The sequence below is a fragment of the Terrapene carolina genome, unplaced genomic scaffold (genome assembly GCF_002925995.2).
Source record: "Terrapene carolina triunguis isolate 2854851 unplaced genomic scaffold, T_m_triunguis-2.0 Scaffold69, whole genome shotgun sequence".
In the NCBI taxonomy this organism is placed as follows: Eukaryota; Metazoa; Chordata; order Testudines; family Emydidae; genus Terrapene; species Terrapene triunguis.
The window spans coordinates 64847148-64865910 of NW_020664420.1; the positions used below are offsets into that span (position 1 = coordinate 64847148).

General features: G+C 40.9%; 1 protein-coding gene across 3 annotated transcripts in view; it reads right to left on the reverse strand.

The window, feature by feature from the left end:
* The window catches only part of SEMA6A (semaphorin 6A), a 144961-nt gene that overhangs the window by 19817 nt on the left and 106381 nt on the right, over positions 1–18763 (reverse strand). For 2 of the 3 annotated variants that reach the window (XM_024208780.2, XM_024208776.3), the window contains exon 18: positions 18386–18550. The exons of the other annotated variant lie outside the window; for it this stretch is intronic. In XM_024208780.2, the coding sequence (XP_024064548.1) occupies positions 18386–18550 (165 nt within the window). The remainder of the gene's footprint in view (positions 1–18385; positions 18551–18763) is intronic. 3 annotated transcript variants of the gene reach the window in all.

An 18763-nucleotide genomic window follows, 5' to 3' on the forward strand; every position in this document is an offset into this window, starting at 1 on the left:
TCTGACTCAAGTGAGAATGATTCTGGTGCCTCAGGAACCGGCAGTCCTTCTCCGTGGGGTACTGGGCGTATAGCTGATGGAATGTTTGGATAATGCACAGTCCACTTTTTCTTCTTTGACACACCTTTCCCAACTGGAGGCACCATGCAGAAGTAACAATTGCTGGTATGATCTGTTGGCTCTCTCCAAATCATTGGCACTGCAAAAGGCATAGATTTCCTTTTCCTGTTCAACCACTGGCGAAGATTTGTTGCACAAGTGTTGCAGCATATGTGTGGGGCCCACCTCTTGTCCTGATCTCCAATTTTGCAGCCAAAATAAAGGTGATAGGCTTTCTTAACCATAGTGGTTATACTGCGCTTTTGTGATGCAAAAGTCACTTCACCACAAACATAGCAGAAGTTATCTGCACTGTTCACACAAGTACGAGGCATCTCTGCTCACTTTGGCTAAACAGAAATGTGTCCCTTTGCAAAATCAAACACTGACAAATAAGAGAGCACGACACTGTATGATTTCTAGAGCTGATATAGGGCAATTTGTTCAGCAGAGTGATATAAGCTTCGTTATGATTGCATCCTCCATGACTTCTAGGAATAACACGATGCAATTCATATCATGTATGACACAATACCAGCTTCAGATTGCATCATTCATTGTTTTGCCTAAAAAGCAAGTACTGTCCAAACCCAGTCATAGATTTATTCATAGATCCAGTCAAAGATGTATTTTAGTCATTTCTGGTTTAAATTGAGATCCCTTCCCTTTATAACTCACTTATCCTCCGCCATTCCCAAGTCAAGAGTCGTATACACTGACACAATAGCATATCTTGAAAACTAGAGCCAATCAACAATTTTAAGCATCATTTTCGTTCTCAGTGACCCAGAATTAGTAAAGTTTGACTACCTTTATTTCAGAAGCATTTTGGCTATAGAGCAGTGATATGTGTCACGAAATAATCTGCTGAAGTTAAACCGCACATCCAAATCTGAGCTGATAGCAGGCATGGGAATAGCCATGGTCTCCAATTTTTTTTTTTTTGCTATTTGATATAATTACTTTGCTTGAAGGAACACTTTCAAGGTCAGGAAGCCCACAATCTCACCCACAACTCATCTGATATCTACCACTCTGGTGGGAGCCCCTCATCGTGGAGACAAGTAAGCAACCTGCTTCCCCCCTCCTTCTGCTCTTTCTGTTCCACTGGCCCAGTGCAGTTTTACTCAGTATCCATTCTCCTGGGCCTGCCAATCTCACCATTTATATATACGAAAAGCTACTATTTGCCAACAGTTAAAACACTCTTGTTAAAACCGCTGGTAAAGGATAAATTTTTAATGGGGACCACTGCCCTGTTGTTTTCATACAGCTTTGCAAATGCAAGTTTTATGTGATTGATTTCTCTCGCTCTCTGAACAACCTATACCAGCAGCCCAGCATTTCTGAGGAAATTCTGCAATATCAAAACAGTGTGCACATATCCTGCAGGGAAGGATGAGGTTAGTTCGCAGTTATAAAGTTTTGTATATATTTCATAGCTTTGTAGATTTCAAGGCCAGAAAACTACGAAAAAAATCCAGTGACTATGTGTCTTTAATAACATGAAGTGCAATCTGAAAAGCATTGGCGTTTCTGATCAAGTATAAAGGAGAGACTGTGATTACTGGTCCCTAATCTCAATAGCGGTCCCTCCAAGAAGGGCTTGTCTACTGGTTTTTGAAGGTGTTTTTTTCCTTCTTCCAATTGATCCAAATTAAATTGCCCCTACCCCTCCTGATGAATGACTTTCAGCCTAACTCACTATAAAAAAAAGGTGATTGTGTCCTACAAGAGGAGAAGGTGCACATGCATGGCTTTGCTTATAATGAGAAGGAAAAAAGGTAATGAATGATAGTCTTAAATGTAAGGGTCAAATGTAAAAAAACCTCTCCACCATGAGCGTTCTAAAGGTCCCAGGTCAGACAGCTGGCATGCTGACCTAAAAAAACTTCCTTAGGCGAGATGTCATTGTACAGTCTTTAATTCAATGGGAGGCATGCAATCCATTTTTAGTGTGCATTATAGCAGCCACATAAATCCTAAAGCATGGGTTTGCTCTATTGACTGTACAACACTGAAGATCTAGCATTAAGGAGAAATATTTTTATAAATAATTTCTCTCTTAAAAAGCTTGTAATGTAGTTATGAATTAAAAGCCCAATTCTGAAGTTCTTATTCAGGCAAACCTTCCACTGAAATCAAAGGGATTTGATTTCAGTGGAAGGTTTGCCTGAATAAGAAGGAGGTGTGTCTGAGTAAAGACTGGAGGCCTGGCCTGTCTGGATTTTTTATAGTCTGTTTTGTGAGTGGTACCTCCAAAAATGAACTAATTTACTGAATTTTTAAATATGACATTAGGTTCAAAGTACATATTCCACTGGATCTATTATTTATGAGCGAGAAACTACAGCTCTGAAATCTGTACACTTTAATTTGTCCCAAAGGTTAGACATAAGGCAAGTCCCTACAGTAGAAATTGCCTGACACCATTTCCCCCAATGACTAATAGTATTCAGTGGCTGTTCATTGTGAATTTTACTGATTTTAGTACTGTACTTACTTCTCCCCTTTCACCCTTCACCATGAGCAAAGGTAATTTTAGATGTGTGTGTTTGATAAGAAAAGGCATAACAATTGTGTTTCCTATGAAAAAAATAAAATATGGGTGCTTGCAAAAGATAAAACAAAATGTATAATAAAATTCAAATCCCCAGGAAAATTAATTCCTTTGTAGCTTTTTCTTTGAAGAGAGAAACTTTATGCTGCCTTGCATCTTAAAATACAAGTCTAAATTTCTTCTGATGTAAAAGAATCTGTGAGCACATTTTAGGATCTTTCTACAGTGCTTGAGATGAGCTTAAAGATATTTAGCTGCTCTTTATTAGTTTACTTCAGGGGATCGTCTCACAGCTGGGTTGAACTAGATTTACATATGCTCCTGTGAATATGTATGATTTCAGGGCTCCAGAGTAATTGTTGTAGCGTGCAATGTGCATCGCTCATCTTAGCCGTTCCCGTTTCACTGCATGTTAACTCCTCTCATGGCACAGAATAAATTGAGCTTTTTTCCTATATGAAGGCAGCAGTAGGCATTATGTATTCTGGGAGGCCTTGTGCCACTCCCGAGGCAGTTCTTATGTGCAGTGTCAAGAAAAGAGAAGCTGTCATTGAAAAATTCTCTGGCGCTTCTTCTCTTTCCACACAGCCTATTCTGATCTATGACCTCTCTGCACAGTGGGGAAAACTCAAGTTTGCTGAATGTCAGCATAAGTAGCTCTGCATAGCTCTATGAAACTGGAATCTGCTCTGGCTAGCAGACTTGAAGAAGAATCGGGGTTAATTTTTCATCATCATGTGTGTGTGTGATCCAAAATCATAAATTGGATTCCTCATCCACTCCAATCCTCTTTTCAAGACAAAACATGAAGGTAATATTTTTAAGGCAAGTTACTAGTGTGAATGAAGAGGGCACAGCTGAACTAATTAATGAAGTATCTATTGAATACCCAGATGTTTAATTAATAAGATTGTGTCCTGTACATCAAATCCTCTGAAGTCCATCAAGAGTGCTGTTAAGCTGTCAAAAAACTAAAGGACTGATCCTGCAACCTTTTCTCATGCAAGTGGCCCTTAGTTCACGGGGATGGTCCTTGTGCCTTCAACTGGACTATATCTGTGTATAAGGGTTGCAGAATCAGGCCTTAAGTTAGCTCTGCTCTTGCACAAAGAAAGGGCGAAAGGGAAAACTGTTTGAAAATCTGTGAGACTTCTGTGAATCCTTCATATCATTAAAATCACAATATTTATTATGTATTTTGTGATAAAAACCAAATACGGTTGTTGAAATTTTAGTTGCTTTTCCGCTAATCATAAAGGACCTGATCTCAAAGCTTTACTCTAAAGCCTTGTATGTGTGAATCAAAACATATTTTCCTATTTATTGTTCAGTAAAAGGAAAGATTGGATGACTGTGTCTTAGAAATAATCACTGTGTCTTAGAAATAATCAGAGGACAGAAGCAAGCAGGTGGAGAGGAGAAAGTAGTTGGTTCATAGGTGATATCACGCTTGTTATTTTTCTCTCCTTACTGCACGCCCTATGACCTTGAATAAATTCAGTGAGTATTAAATCATTTTGAATTTGAGGCAATGCCCACACTACAGAAACACCTCTTTATATCTACACTTCCGTTCCCACCTCAAAATAGAAGACCAGGAGCTGAATTCTACGCTCAGTTACACCAGTTCAAATCCAGACAATGGAGTAACAGAAATAATTACAGGTATGCGCGCTCTCTCTCTCTCTCTCTCTCGCACACGTGTGGGCACAGTTACGCTATTGAACATTTTCTCTGTTAGACATCCTGTCATGTACTATTCCCATCTATCTCACACTTCATTCTCCAACTGGGCTGGTGGTTCCATCTGCACACTGAAACCCTTCCACATATGGAACTCTATAAATAGTCAAATTCTCAGTCCTCTGCATTTTTCTACCTTCACCCACTACCTTTAAACTTGTCCACCATATTTATCCTGATGATACTTGCTTATGCATATCTTTTAGCACTTTCAGAGATTCCACACTCTCTACCCTGCCTTGATCAAGTAAACTTTTGCCTTTGATCTAGCTTTATTTTATTAAATATCTCAAATACAGCAATATTTCTGTTGGGTAAGAGGCCCAAACAGAAGCACAACTTGATGGCCTTGATCTTATGCCATGATTCAGACATGTTTTTTTCCCCTCTATTGCTTATAATGTTGATTCTTGACTCTATTTTCCTAGATCTCCCACGTCTCCAAATCTGTTTTCGCCACTGTATGTCACGGCTTAATTGCTTTGTCTGTACCTCTAATGAAATTCTCATCTATGCCTTTCACTCCTCTCACCTTGACTCTTGCACTTCCCTTCTCTATGGCTTCCTGCCCAGTCCCAGGTCTCCAGACTCTGTTGTGTGCAGTATGCTCCCAATCTTCATCCTCAAACAATTTCCCCGGCTTTCCATTCATTTCAGGATCCAGTTCAAATTTTCCTCTTTGGATTTGTTGTTTTTGTAAAGCTTCTGTTTCTGTTCATTTTTTAAAATCAACGTTTTCCTGTCCTGGAGGAAAACCTGGCAGCCTGCATGCCATGGAAGTCAATGAGAATGATGGTGTTATACCAAGGTACCTGGTAGGCTTCTTGCATATTTGTAAATGTTCCTTAGGACAGGATGTTGTCTGATCTACTACAGAATCTTCCATGGAGAGGATTTCTTTTTATGGTCTTTGGAGGTTCAACAAGCTGCTTATTGGTCTCCTTCCATGCCATATAAAATTGCTGCATATTCTGTTTAGGTCTTTTTAATGCCATATAGGTGGAAGAATGGGGTGGACGTGTAGGCAATACATCACATGGGGATAGGCATTCATTTTTATTAAGTTCTCTCAGCCAAACATAGATAATGCTAAGTTATTTCATCTTTGAAGGTCTTGATGTCAGATATTTACAAGGGGGTGCAGTTTTAGCAATATTATCTTAGTTAAACTGTAGATCTGTACCCTGTAGCATATGAATCTCTCAGAGGACTACTGGCATGGAAAATTAATTAGCGTCTTGCTGAATGAGTGCCTAAGCACATCACCTTTGACTTGGCCATATTCAGCAAAAAATATACAGACTGCTGCAGGCTTTCAAGACCTCTTTAAGGCACTGAAGGGAGACTAATGTTTTGTGACGATAAAGTAGGATGTCAACTGCAAAAACGGCTATGTTCTTTATTATGGATTCTGATTCCCTAAATCTCTGCAGAGCCTCTGTAGTGCTTGCAAGCGGCTCAACGGTGAGAGCATACCGAATAAGTTACAGAGTCCAAACTTGCTTTGTGCCCCTCTTTGAGAATCATAGAATATCAGGGTTGGAAGGGACCTCAGGAGGTCATCTAATCCCCAAATAAATCATCCCAGCCAGGGCTTTATCAAGCCTGACCTTAAAAACCTCTAAGGAAGGAGATTCCATCACCTCCCTAGGTAACTTATTCCAGTGCTTCACCACCCTCCTAGTGAAATTTTTTTTCCCTAATATCCAACCTAAACCTCCCCCACTGCAACAGGAGACCATTATTCCTTGTTCTGTCATCTGCTACCACTGAGAACAGTCTAGATCCATTCTCTTTGGAACCCCCTTTCAGGTAGTTGAAAGCAGCTATCAAATCCCCCCATATTCTTCTCTTCTGCAGACTAAATAATCCCAGTTCCCTCAGCGTCTCCTCATAAGTCATGTGCTCCAGCCCCCTAATCATTTTTGTTGCCCTCTGCTGGACTCTTTCCAATTTTTCCACATCCTTCTTGTAGTGTGGGGCCCAAAACTGGACACAGTTCTCCAGATGAGGCCTCACCAATGCCGAATAGAGGGGAATGATCATGTCCCTTGATCTGCTGGCAATGCTCCTACTTATACAGCCCAAAATGCCATTAGCCTTCTTGGCAACAAGGGCACACTGTTGACTCATAGCCAGCTTCTCATCCACTGTAACCCCTAGGTCCTTTTCTGCAGAACTGCTGCCTAGCCACTCGGTCTCTAGTCTGTAGCAGTGCATGGGATTCTTCCGTCCTAAGTGCAGGACTCTGCACTTGTCCTTGTTGAACCTCATCAGATTTATTTTGGCCTAATCCTCTAATTTGGCTAGGTCCCTCTGTGTCCTATCCCTACCCTCCAGAGTATCTACCATTCCTCCCAGTTTAGTGTCATCTGCAAACTTGCTGAGGGTGCAATCCATGCCATCCTCCAGATCATTAATGAAGATATTGAAAAAAACCAGCCCCAGGACCCACCCCTGGGGCACTCCGCTTGATACTGACTGCCAACTAGACATGGACCCATTGACAGAGTCTGATTGGGTGCCAGTCAAATAAAGAATACACATGAAGAAATGTAGAACATGATGGAGGCTCTAAAATGATGTTACAAATTAGATTTCTCCAGTACTACAAACAGATGGGTTCAGTGGAACTATGTAATACTAGAGCAGAGGTGGGCAAACTATGGCCCGTGGGCCACATCCAGCCCACAGGACCGTCCTGCCCAGCCCCTGCTGTCCCCCTTTCCCTGTAGTTATGCTGCCGTGTGGGCAGCACGGCTGGCTCCAGCGGAGCTGCGAGCTCCTGCCAGTCTGAGCGGCATTGTAAGGGTGGGGGGGAGGGTCGGTTGGATGGCGCGGAGGTTCTGGGGGGGGCAGTCAGGGGACAGGAAGTGGGAGGGATCGGATAGGGGGCGGGGCCAGGTTGTTTGGGGAGGCACAGCCTTCCCTACCCGGCCCTCCATACAGTTTCACACCCCGATGTGGCCCTTGGGCCAAAAAGTTTGCCTACCCCTGTACTAGAGCATCTAATGCTACAAGGCCATTTTTGTTAGTTTGATGTGATGAATGATGTTTAGTGTTTACCAAATATTATGACTTGTGGCCATCCCTGGACTATAGCCAGATTGGTCAGTTTAAATTAGTAGTGGTAGGGTTAGACAGCACCTTTTGAAAAAGACTCTTTACCAGTAGTTTATTATTAAATTAATTGATGTGAATGATAATATTCTGAATTTTTAATCCCCCCCCTCCCTCCCCCGGAGTGCAGTTATACTGGCTTCCAAACTGGAACTGGGTAAGATTCCCTGGTCTGATGAGAGAGAGAACAACTCAACTATTTGTCAGTTGATGCTCCAGAACAGATTTATGGAACTTGTCACTGAAGCTGTTGGACTTGGAACAGTTGCCATGTGTGAGGTCCCTTACACTTTCTTATGCACATTGATAGCACTGCTTCAAATGATACCGCTTGCTCCTCAGTCTTTTTGTAGGAGTATATGGGCAAGAATAACATAGGGTTTGGGGGTTTTTTAAGAGAATTTTAAAAATACGCCATTTGTTTTCTTCTGTCACAACTGTAAGTATCATAGACAAATCATTAGTGGGATGGCATATTTTTGGAAGCATTCAGGGGTCTTTATTTTCAAATTCAAAAAATCATTGTTGGGCATACAAAAGAACTGCCTGGGCCCTAGATGTGATAATGTTATCAAGCTGCATTTTCTTTTGAGCTGTTGTTTCGTGAAAAATACCAGTCCTCAGTTGTCCTTAAAAGGAGTACAGTTTCTTATCCAGGATTGACTGTTCTGATAAAATAGCTGTACCATATATGAAACAATAATTCTATGCTTTAAATACTTCTCAAAAACTCATGAGGAGACTGCTGTCAACTGCCATTTATTTTAAAATATAGCTTCATATGACAATTTACACCAGCTGAGGATCTGCTCCAATGTTTAGTGAAAAAACGCTTTACTTTTTTAATATGTAGAAAAGAGGATTCTCCATTTGTATTTCTGGTCGTTGAGATCCTAGGCTTCTAGCAAGGTATATATTGGTGTGTGAGTTGAGATGAGTATTACACCTATCTTAGAAGCTAAGGGTATGTCTACACTACCGCGGTAGTTCGACGGCTGGCAATCGAACTTCCGGGTTCGATTTATCGCGTCTGGTCTGGACGCGATAATTCGAACCAGGAAGTGCTCGCCGTCGACTGCGGTACTCCACCTCAGCGAGAGGAGTACCGCGGAGTCGACGGGGGAGCCTGCCTGCCGCGTGTGGACCGCGGTAAATTCGAACTAAGGTATGTCGACTTCAGCTACGTTATTCACGTAGCTGAAGTTGCGTACCTTAGATCGAATTGGGGTGTTAGTGTAGACCAGGCCTAAGAGATTTAGAGGGAGAGATTTAACTTTAATATAGCATTAAAATCTCCTACAAAGTAGAATTTAGTATTTATTTAAGGGAAATAATTAGTAAATAAATCTGACAGAAAATTGAGAAATTCATCAGGAGAGACAAAGCTGCCTTAACTGTCTATGAAAAATCACTCCAGTGCAGATGAATGCTACTGTAGCATAAGATTGGTGTGGTGGCTCTAATGACACCTCCTCTGCAGTCAGCGCAGGGAATGTGGCTGGGGCTTCCCTGGATAGTTTTAAGAGTCCTTTGGGGTTACTGGCCACCTTGCGTAAGTAAGAGCAACCTTCAAGCAGCTCTGAAATATGGGAAAGTTGTGGCCCAACACACAGCTATGCCCAAGATCCAGGGAGCAGTATGGTGGCTTTACACTATCCGCATCTCCTGAGTTGTGGCTGTGTGCTCCTCGGTCACAGTTGAGGACTTTGGGGACTAGATAGTAAAATTAATGCCAGAAGCTTAGTGATCACATCCTTTTTCACCAGCAATGACTGAAGTACTCAGGGTAAGGGTAAATGGTTTATTGGAATTCTCTTACAAGGCGTTGCTTAGATGCAGCAAATACTTGTTCCAGCCAACTTTTTTAACTTTATTGGGGCAGTTCCTCAGCTGCTGTAAACTGCAATGTACATCAGTTGAGGATCTGCCCCATTATGTTTAGAGACATTTTGATGTATAGCCTCAATTTAGAGTGCAGAGAACTTACTTACATTTTTAGATGGTTAATTCCTTTAATAGTCGAAATACAGAATTTTAGCAACTGCAAAAGAGTTGTGGTGGGAGGTTGTATTTTGTTTCATGGCTGTAGCAAAGGAATTCTTGGGTAAGTAATCGCCGCTATGAACAATGTTGCTTCTAGGTGAGCTAGTGGATGGTTAATCTATTGTAAACTTATTAAATTACATTTCTAAATTTAACAGTATTCTTAAACATAATTATTATCATAGTGCATATGCACAAGATGGCTGAATGAAACTGCACAGGCTCCTCATCCCTCTGCATTTCAGTCAGGCTGCTGCTGCTTCTTTCTCCTCCATGGGAGTGATGGTGGGGGGAGAGGAAGGGGCATTGAGAGCACAGGTGAGACCATCTCTTGGCTCTCAGATGTGCTATCCAATGCCACAGCACCTGATAACCACCAGGAGCAATTGCAGGGAAAATCCTGCTCAGGCCCTGCAGCCTGAAGTACTTTGCTGAATCAAGGACATTTGTAGGAGAGATTGCTTATCAGGTGCAATGCAACTGGCTTTCTGTGTTTAATATTAAATAAAATAAACCATGGCAAAATGTGAATTATGCTACTTAAACTTTCATAATTAAGTGTGTTAGTCATTAATCAGGAAACTAATATACATCCTTGAGTGAAAGAAGACATCTAAATTTATCTCTTTTTTCATAATCCTAATCAAGTGTAAGGATCAATAGTTCGGAATATCAGCAGAGAAAGGCCATTGAAAATGGTCAGGGCAAGTTTATCGCCATGAAAAGAATGGAAGTGGTATTTCATTTAGGATTATGCAATTAGTAAATAATCTGTAGGCTATATGGAAAGTGTAGGCTGCTCTCAATCAACACTTGGGTTGTCATAAAATTATTACAGAAGTTGTTCTCTATTAATTAATATAATCACTGAATCTAAGCACATACTATATAACTAATAAGAAAAATGAATTATTCAAATAGTTTTAATTTAACAAAGTATTGCCATTTTAATTATATACTGGCATTAATTTAACACAAAAAGGTGCTTTAAGACTCTTTTTAGAGTTATGTTATTTGCTCTAAAGTGTCTTTGAATTTCAGAGCCTTTTCATGGTTTTTAAGTTGGAAAGCCCAGATTCTCTCCTAGAGACCTGACCTCTTTGGCTGCCTGATAACCCCCCAATTAGCATAAAGCCACTATAATTATCATAGAGCTGGTGTAGTCAGCACTTACATCATTGCCTCCAACTGTTCGCTGGCCATTTTCTGATATTGTGATGACCGTGTGGGGCCACAGCCCAGTTAATGTACTTTACAGCCATTCCCAATCTGAAAATATTTCAGGATTAGTGTAGAACCGGCCCCAGAATCAGAAAGTCAAACCCTTTGTGTTCCATCATGCAGCTGCCCCGATAGGAGAGTGCAGCTGTGAATGTAGTCCTTCAGGAAATATATCTGGTACCCTGGTTCTTGCTGAATTGGATGCAGCATCTTTTGCTGCAAAGATGGAGAAAAGTCCTGTGTCAATTGCAGTTTTTCCCTGGTGGAGGGAGATCTTTATTTCTTGCTCCCTGAAAGAGGGGAAAACTCTAATTCAAAGAGCTTTTTTCTGAATGGACCCCCCAAGCTACTAGAGCTACAAGTAAAAAGGCAAAACCTTAAAAATAGAGCTTGTCAGTTGTCAAATGTGGCTACAATGGATTGCAGGCTTTTAAAGCTATGTAAGTGGATAATTACAGGTTGGGGGTGAACTCATCTCCTGAAGCCACTTTTGACACCTGATGAGCTCCGTTTTTAATGTTTTACTTGTAGATCCAGTAGTTTGGATGTTCTTTCAGATAAAAAGCTCTTTGGATCAGGGTTTTCCACTCTTCCAGGGAGACCCAGAAGTCATGTTAAGTTGGCAGCTTTTGTTTTTATATCTTCATCTTTATCCTCGGAGTAGGCTGACAGGTTTCTGTTGCTATTTGAGCTGATTCATACATTGTTACTGATGGTTCCTCAGTTGTTAGACCAATTAGCTGGAAGGGTAGATGGATTTCATAATTAGCTAAGAAAGATTGTAGAACTGTTTTGATTTAAAATTAATTACTGTGGTCAAGTGTAAGGCAATCCCGTGTATGATCTTGGTTACCAGATACAGCATTTTGCAGAAAGCATGGCTCTCGGCTGTCTTCCTGATCTTCTCCCATCTTTTAGCGCTGAGAGTTTTGCTTTCTTTCTTACAACTCCAAAAGGAGTCCACATATTGTTTAGAAAGCTTTGTGATTGTATCAGTTGGGGAGTCAATTATTTTGTGATTCAAATGAAGATCTAAACGAGTTTCAGCCAGGAGCTAAGGGAGATGCTACTAAATTGTTATTCTGCATTACATGACCTCCTCCCTCTTTTGTGTTAAAACTTATTCATGAACATCGTATCTCTCATCTCCTCTGCTTACCTTGCAGTAGTCTGTTCTCTTTCCCTTCACCATCTGTCAGATACAGTCTTGAGAACGTTTCATTGAAATAAAGTCTTAAGACAGTCTATTGTCTGGAACAGCCTTCCTTCATCTCTCTCTTGCATCAGTTTCCCATCTCATTTCCACTTTCAGCTGAAAATGTTTCTTTTCCTCTCTCACCTATACCCCTTAATTTCTGTCTCTTGCTATTAATTATTACCCTTCTGTGACTACTGTTATTCTACCATGTTTTGGTCTAGAGTTGCAATGAAAGATGCAATAGGCGAAAAAATTATATTGTATAGTTCTGGACACACAGCAGAAGTGTCATCAGTAAAAGCCTCTCCACACCGCTCTGCTAATGTGCCTAAATCTGAACTGCAGGGACCACTTCTTGAGGTGTTAGGATAATTCAGCTTCCAGCTCCATTTAGCAGTCAACCCTTTTGCTGAGGCTGCCAGTTATGATGGTGGCTTTTGCAATGAGGACACCTGTCCATTAGGAACTGCACTGAGACCATTAACTCCATTTATATGGTGATGATATTGTTAGTACTGACCTGGTTCGCAGTCAAACTGGAGTCGAAAAGCTCTGAATCCCATTGCCAAATCCCCAAGCCATCCAATTCCCCAAGACAAGCCACTTATTAGGACTATTCCAGACAAGCATTTGATTATTTTAAAAGAAAATTTCTTACAGCTCCGATGAAGACCCATTATGTGACAAACATGAATACTATTCCTTTTATAAACGTGGCTGTTTACAACAATTTGATGCTAATTCACCTAAGAACATTTTAAAGAAAAAAAAATCTATCGGGTTTTGTTAGCAATAGGTTCATCTAAACAACCTCTACTTAAATTCAAATGTGAAAAATAATTGTCTTAATCTACATGGAGATACATAAAAGATTCAAACAGACTAAATCCTGCACAATCTCAAGACACTTCACTGAAATCCCAGTATGGAATAGAATATTACTTGGATTATAACTAACTTCATTTCAAACCTCTCTCCACGAACTGCCGATAGATGCTAGAGAAGCAATGGAGATACAGATAGTCAGGGCTGATTCTCCACTCTGTCACACTGTTTTTATATCTCTGTTTTAATTGATTGCAGTCTAGGAATAGAGTTCCACCAGCAGAGTAACAAATTAAAGGGTAAGCCCTGACTGTCTCTATTTTCACTGCTTCTCCAGCATCTAGGTTCTGTTCTTCGTAGTTAGAAATGTTGTGAAACTGAAGTAGCTGACCATGCACTTCATATTGTATGGACAAGGGTTTGGTTTTGATCAGGGATACTGAAAACAGGTATCTAGAGCAACAGGTGTAATTGTAGTGCTTACTCCAGTCATGTACATCTTCAGTACAAGTCTCCTTCCTGGCCCCCTGGAAATGACTGTGCATGCAGCTACTTCGTTGATTAAACTGAATTTTTAGCAAGGGTCAGTCACTTCTGATATTCCCATAACTATGACTGGCTAAGGAATATTTTGTTGACCTTGGAAATTGAAAAGACAACACTGAACTCAAAGGATGATCTGGACAAATTCTGTGCTACACAGAATCCACTTCTGAGTTATTACAAAATGGCAGCAGGATAATAAGGAATTCCCCTACCGCTCTTTTGTAAACATGTTTGGAATCCTTCCATACCTTGAATAAATCAAAATAAATTCATGTAAAAATAGATAGAGTAAATTTAAATGTACTCTCTGGGCCAAATTCACCCATGCTGCTAAGGGGTACAGCGTCATTAGCCTCAATTTATACAAAATGAAGCTGAGCCTCCATCTTTACTGTAGGTTGTTATTGTTTTCATTTCAGTTCAATGTGAACAGGATTTCAGTAAATAACCATTAAAACCCCAGTTGGATTTCTACCTTCTCAATCCCTCCTATCATGATAATACCTGAAACCTCACATAATTTTGGCTCTTTGGAGCAGAGTCTGGCTTTATTTTTGTGAACTCCCCAGGCTAAGTATAGTGTCAACATTCAGCAAATCATTCAAATAGTAGTAATAATAGTAACAGCACTACCTTATTCCTGCAAAAGGAAATGTTTTCTTTTACACAGACTCTTGAAATGTAAAATCTTTGCCCTCCCTGTGTCTATTAGCTGCCTACTTCAGAATGGTGCACAGAAACTGTGTGACAGAGACAGGTTTGCAAATATTGTTAAGAGAGGCTGAAAAAAAGGAGGTTCCAACATATATAATATTTACAGTTGCATCCCTGACAGCCTAATTAATGTACTGGCTACTCTTGTCATTTGTACACCTCACCTCTTATTTTGAATCAGCTTTGTACTATTATTGTGTTGTAGACACTGAACAAAAAGTTTGTTAAGAGAGGAAGGGTGTCAGGGTCACCTAACCATGCAAGAGACAAATATTAAAACTGCTAAAAATAACCCCTGGACTTTAATCTTTCAGTGGACTAAGCAGTTAACTCCTCTATTGCTTGAATTAGACAGAATAAAAACTGGCAAAACCAAGAAAGTAGAAGCCACGACTGCATCTAATTTATCAATGTGATTAAAGGGTCGGCTCCAGCCATCTAGCAAGTGAGAGAGAAAACAGAGTGTTTTCTGTGTTTGTGTTAATGAATCTAGGACTTGAAAGATATCAGGCATTTCTAAAGAAAGGCAGCAAGGACAGAAGACAGTAGACAAGGGCCAGTAGGGTAATGAAGGGCAAGGTCAGTTACGGTTGAAGAAAATTACTTCATTTTCTTCATTTATACCCTCTAGTAGATTTATGTATCTACTCCCCATTTTGTTAGTAGGACCATACATAGATACAGCACTGTCGTACGATTCAAAGTGAACAGGGTAAAGCCTTGGAATATTCCACACAAGGAGCTTGGTTTTATTACTGGAGGGAGGGAGACTAAGTACAATGGCAGCAGAAGGGAAGGTTAGACTGCAAGGTGAGGAGCTACTGTTTTGACAAAGGTGAGAAACACACAGAATTAAATTAAAACACAGCAAGAAAAAACAAACAAAAGCACACTCTGGAAATGTGTTCTTTTTGTAGAGGGCTGGGAGAAGAAAAAATGGTGGAGTTTGCCAATCGCAATTAATTTTTCATTCTGCAATATCAATGACAGATTATTCAGTGGCCAAAATGAAAAGGTCATTGGGATGGCAACAAACAGCCCTACTCTATGAAGTGCACTACACATTTTCATTTTGGCAAGAAATGTGAGGTATCTCAGAAACAACAATTCCAGAGTATATTTAGCTACTAAAGCTGCGGCACACAAATGTCACATTCCCATGAGTCAACCCATTTAAAGAACCCCCTCTTTGCACCCCCGCAGATATTCCCCAAGATGCCTGTGCTGAATTAACAGCTGAACATATGGATGTGACATCATCAAGGCACCAGTGTCACAGAAAATAAAGTAGCAAGTGGTTTCAGTAGAATTAGAGTGAAGTCGTTTGTGAGTGCAGGAAAAGAAAGAAAACACCTTCCAAAGGAATAAACACAACCACACCACACAGCACTTTGCAAAACAAAAGGAAAATGTTAAAAACATAAAAGAGATTTTTGTTTTTTTTGTAAACGTGTGAAGGAAAAAAATACACAGTGAAACAAAAACAAAAAACTTTATAAATGAATATTAAGCGTAACCTTGTTTGGTTTAATTTTGCATAACAACCCACTCCTTTGCCCTTTAAAATATTGGATCAATAGTAATTTTGGACCTAACTGGGGTCTGATTGGGCAAGGCAAGGAGTAATAGCACACAAGTACATGGTAATGGTAAACAACCATGCGGTCACCTCTGCCACCATTGTTTGTGTGTAGACTACTTCCAGCTTTATCAATATTCATCATTAAGCCCCAACGAATGCATGATATTTAAATGACCCTGTCAAGTGCTAAGAAGACTCTTTGGTAACCGTCGCTCCCTGGGGAGGTAACTATACAGTGCAAGCTACCTCATCAGTCAGTGACTAGAAGCAAAAAGGCTTACAACCCAACAGCTATACATTTATTAATATTTTCACTGTGCGCTCTTCTGAAAGCTGCTCCTGGCATACAAGATGCTTTTAAGAAGTAGCCTTCTGACCATTAAGAGTACTGCTGTGCAAAACAGTTGTGACGCATGGAACCACACATAACAAATGCCATTAATATTAACATACACCTCTGCATTCCTCCCTGGCACATTAATGACCAGATTCTCCACTAGTGTAATTCATCATATCTCCATAGACATCAATGGAGCTACACCAATGTCCACTAGCTGAGGAGCTGGCTAGCCCCCAGGCGTTACTCTTTCCCCATTACAGATACAGGCCTAGTTAAGGGTAAACACATCTGTCTAAGTGGATGGGAGGAGGCCAACACTTTCTCTTGGGGGTAGTGTAGTAGACAAGGAACAGAAGCACTTGCTCAAAATGGTGTGTATTATCAAGAGAGATGAACAAAAAGAAGCCAATTACTTATCTGCCATTTGCAGTGTGCCAGATTTATTGACCAGAGGAATTAAGGATTCAAGGTAAATCACGCATTATCATTTTGAGTCATTTTGTTTTGCTTTCTTTAAGTACATGGCAGACAGAAAAGCAAACATTTCTGAAGCTGTTACCATAGCAAGAGCTAATTGCTTTTAAAATAAATCAAAGCACAAGGCCCATAAAGGCAGGGTGGCCCAGCAGCAATGTATGAGAAGCTTGCAGGCTCAAGAAGGATTACTACAGCCACTTGTCAAGGGTTTCACTTCGGAGTAATCCCAAACTCTGACGTTCTGACTGATGTTTATTACCATAATATTGGAGTGAGAAGAGATGGGCCAATCAAAGAACTAAGACAAAGAAATGAATGTGAAGATGGGGTCTGCAGGAACCAGCAATTACTTATTGGTGGAAGCATGCTCTTATATTTAAGGCACAGGATGAGGAATCAGAAGTCCCCGAGTTATATTTCATGCTGCAGTCTTCCTGCATGTTGGGCAAGTTCCTTAGGTCCAGATTTGTAAAGGTATTCAGGGGCCTAAAGATGCAGATAGGCACCTAATGGGATTTTAAAAAGCATTGTTTTCAGGGGGTGTTGAGCACCAAGAGCTAGATTCACAAAAGGACTTGCATGTCTTACTGCCACTTTAGGTGCTAAAGTCAAACATTTAACAGCCACTGAGATTATCAAAACCTCCCCTTAGCTGATGCCTAATCCTGCAGGTGCCTACATTTCTGCCAGTAATGCTTCCTCAACACCTAAGTTCCTACTAGTTCACGTGCAAAATTGCTCAACTCCTGATGCCACCTTGATGCCCAGTGCCCTTGCTCATGCCTGAGCCATGGTGGGATGCGCAAGTGAGGCATTCTCCATCTATCTCATCTGCAGGGCATTCTCAGAGCATGCCTATCCGGTCAGACCCCATATAGAAGACAGCTGGGGGCTACCTGATCAAGAATGTTTGGGTCAGGCTGGCTGGTGTGAGTGTTCTAGAATACCCAGACACTCCCCTGTCACTTAGGAGACCTGTTTTCAAATTCCCACTCTGCCTGATTTGAAATGAGGACTTGGCCTCAGGTCTCGGTGAGTGCTCTAATCACTGGGCTATTGGTATAAAGGTGTGGGGATCTTTCTCTCATGAGAAAATGGCGAGCCTCGCTTAGGTTCCTAACTTCAAGAGAGGGTTTACCTGGAATCCCAAATGGAGCCAGGTGCTTCCCTTTGGCCCAGCATTAGATGCCTAACTAACTTTGAGCAGCAGGGCCTAAATTGCATCCCCCGTCTCACCATTTCCTATTGGCTAGCATAGGCAGCTCTCCACTCAGCTTGCTGGCTTCTGAGAATCTCTTTTTAGATGCCTAACGCTCCCTATGCATTGTATAAGAAGCCTGGGCACCTAACTCAAGGCTGAGGATTACACTAGGTGGTAAAGCGCCTAATGCCTAAGTCCCTTTATGGATCTAGCTCCAGGTGATTTTGAAAATCTGACCTGGCACTTCTCTGCATCTTTCAGTGCATACATACATTTAAAAACATGGCCACTAAATCTCTACATGCCTCAGTTTCCCTATCTAACTTACAGGGCGATGAAGCTAAATTAATTACAGTATGCTGAGTGGTTTTAAACCATTGGATGGAAGGCACCATGGAAGCTCCGTGTGTTAATGATAATGTAAAGCAGTGGAAGTGGCTCATCATTAACTCATGAAGATCACGCTTAAACAGGGTTAAATCCACACTTCCCCAGTCACACATAGTCTCACTCACATTTGTTTTGTGTGGTTTCCTTAGTCAGTGAATATCGAGAACTAAGTCTAAGATTGGTTATTTTGTTTCCGCCTTTCCAATAAGCTTTTAATTACAGTGCAGGAGTTTTGTTACAGGCTACCATGATTCAGCTGGAAGCAGTTACACTGTAGTCACTCCCTCCTCCCCCACCACCACATGGATTCATTTCCAAGGCCTTACCCTTCTTGTCTTGGTGATTATGGGATGAGACTGCCGCATATGGATCTGTGTTTTCAGATGAGCCAACCGGATCCTTCCAATCCAGCATACGTCCCCTAGTATCATAACCCTCTTGAGCTGGAGAGTCAGAAGTGGTGGTGCTTGGAACTAGTGAACTGGAGTGGCCTGTGTTTACATTACAAATACAATTAGGGAAGACTCCACACATTAGTCACTCAGGAGCATAAAATAAGCATTGTTTTTTGTGAATGCTGGAAGGGTTTCTTGAAACCAAGCAATGTTTCAAAAGCCTTTCACAACATTGCCCAAAGGAAATGTAGCATCTGAATCTTTTGCAGCTGTGAGAAAAACTACTTTCTGAGTAGTCAGAGCGGGCAT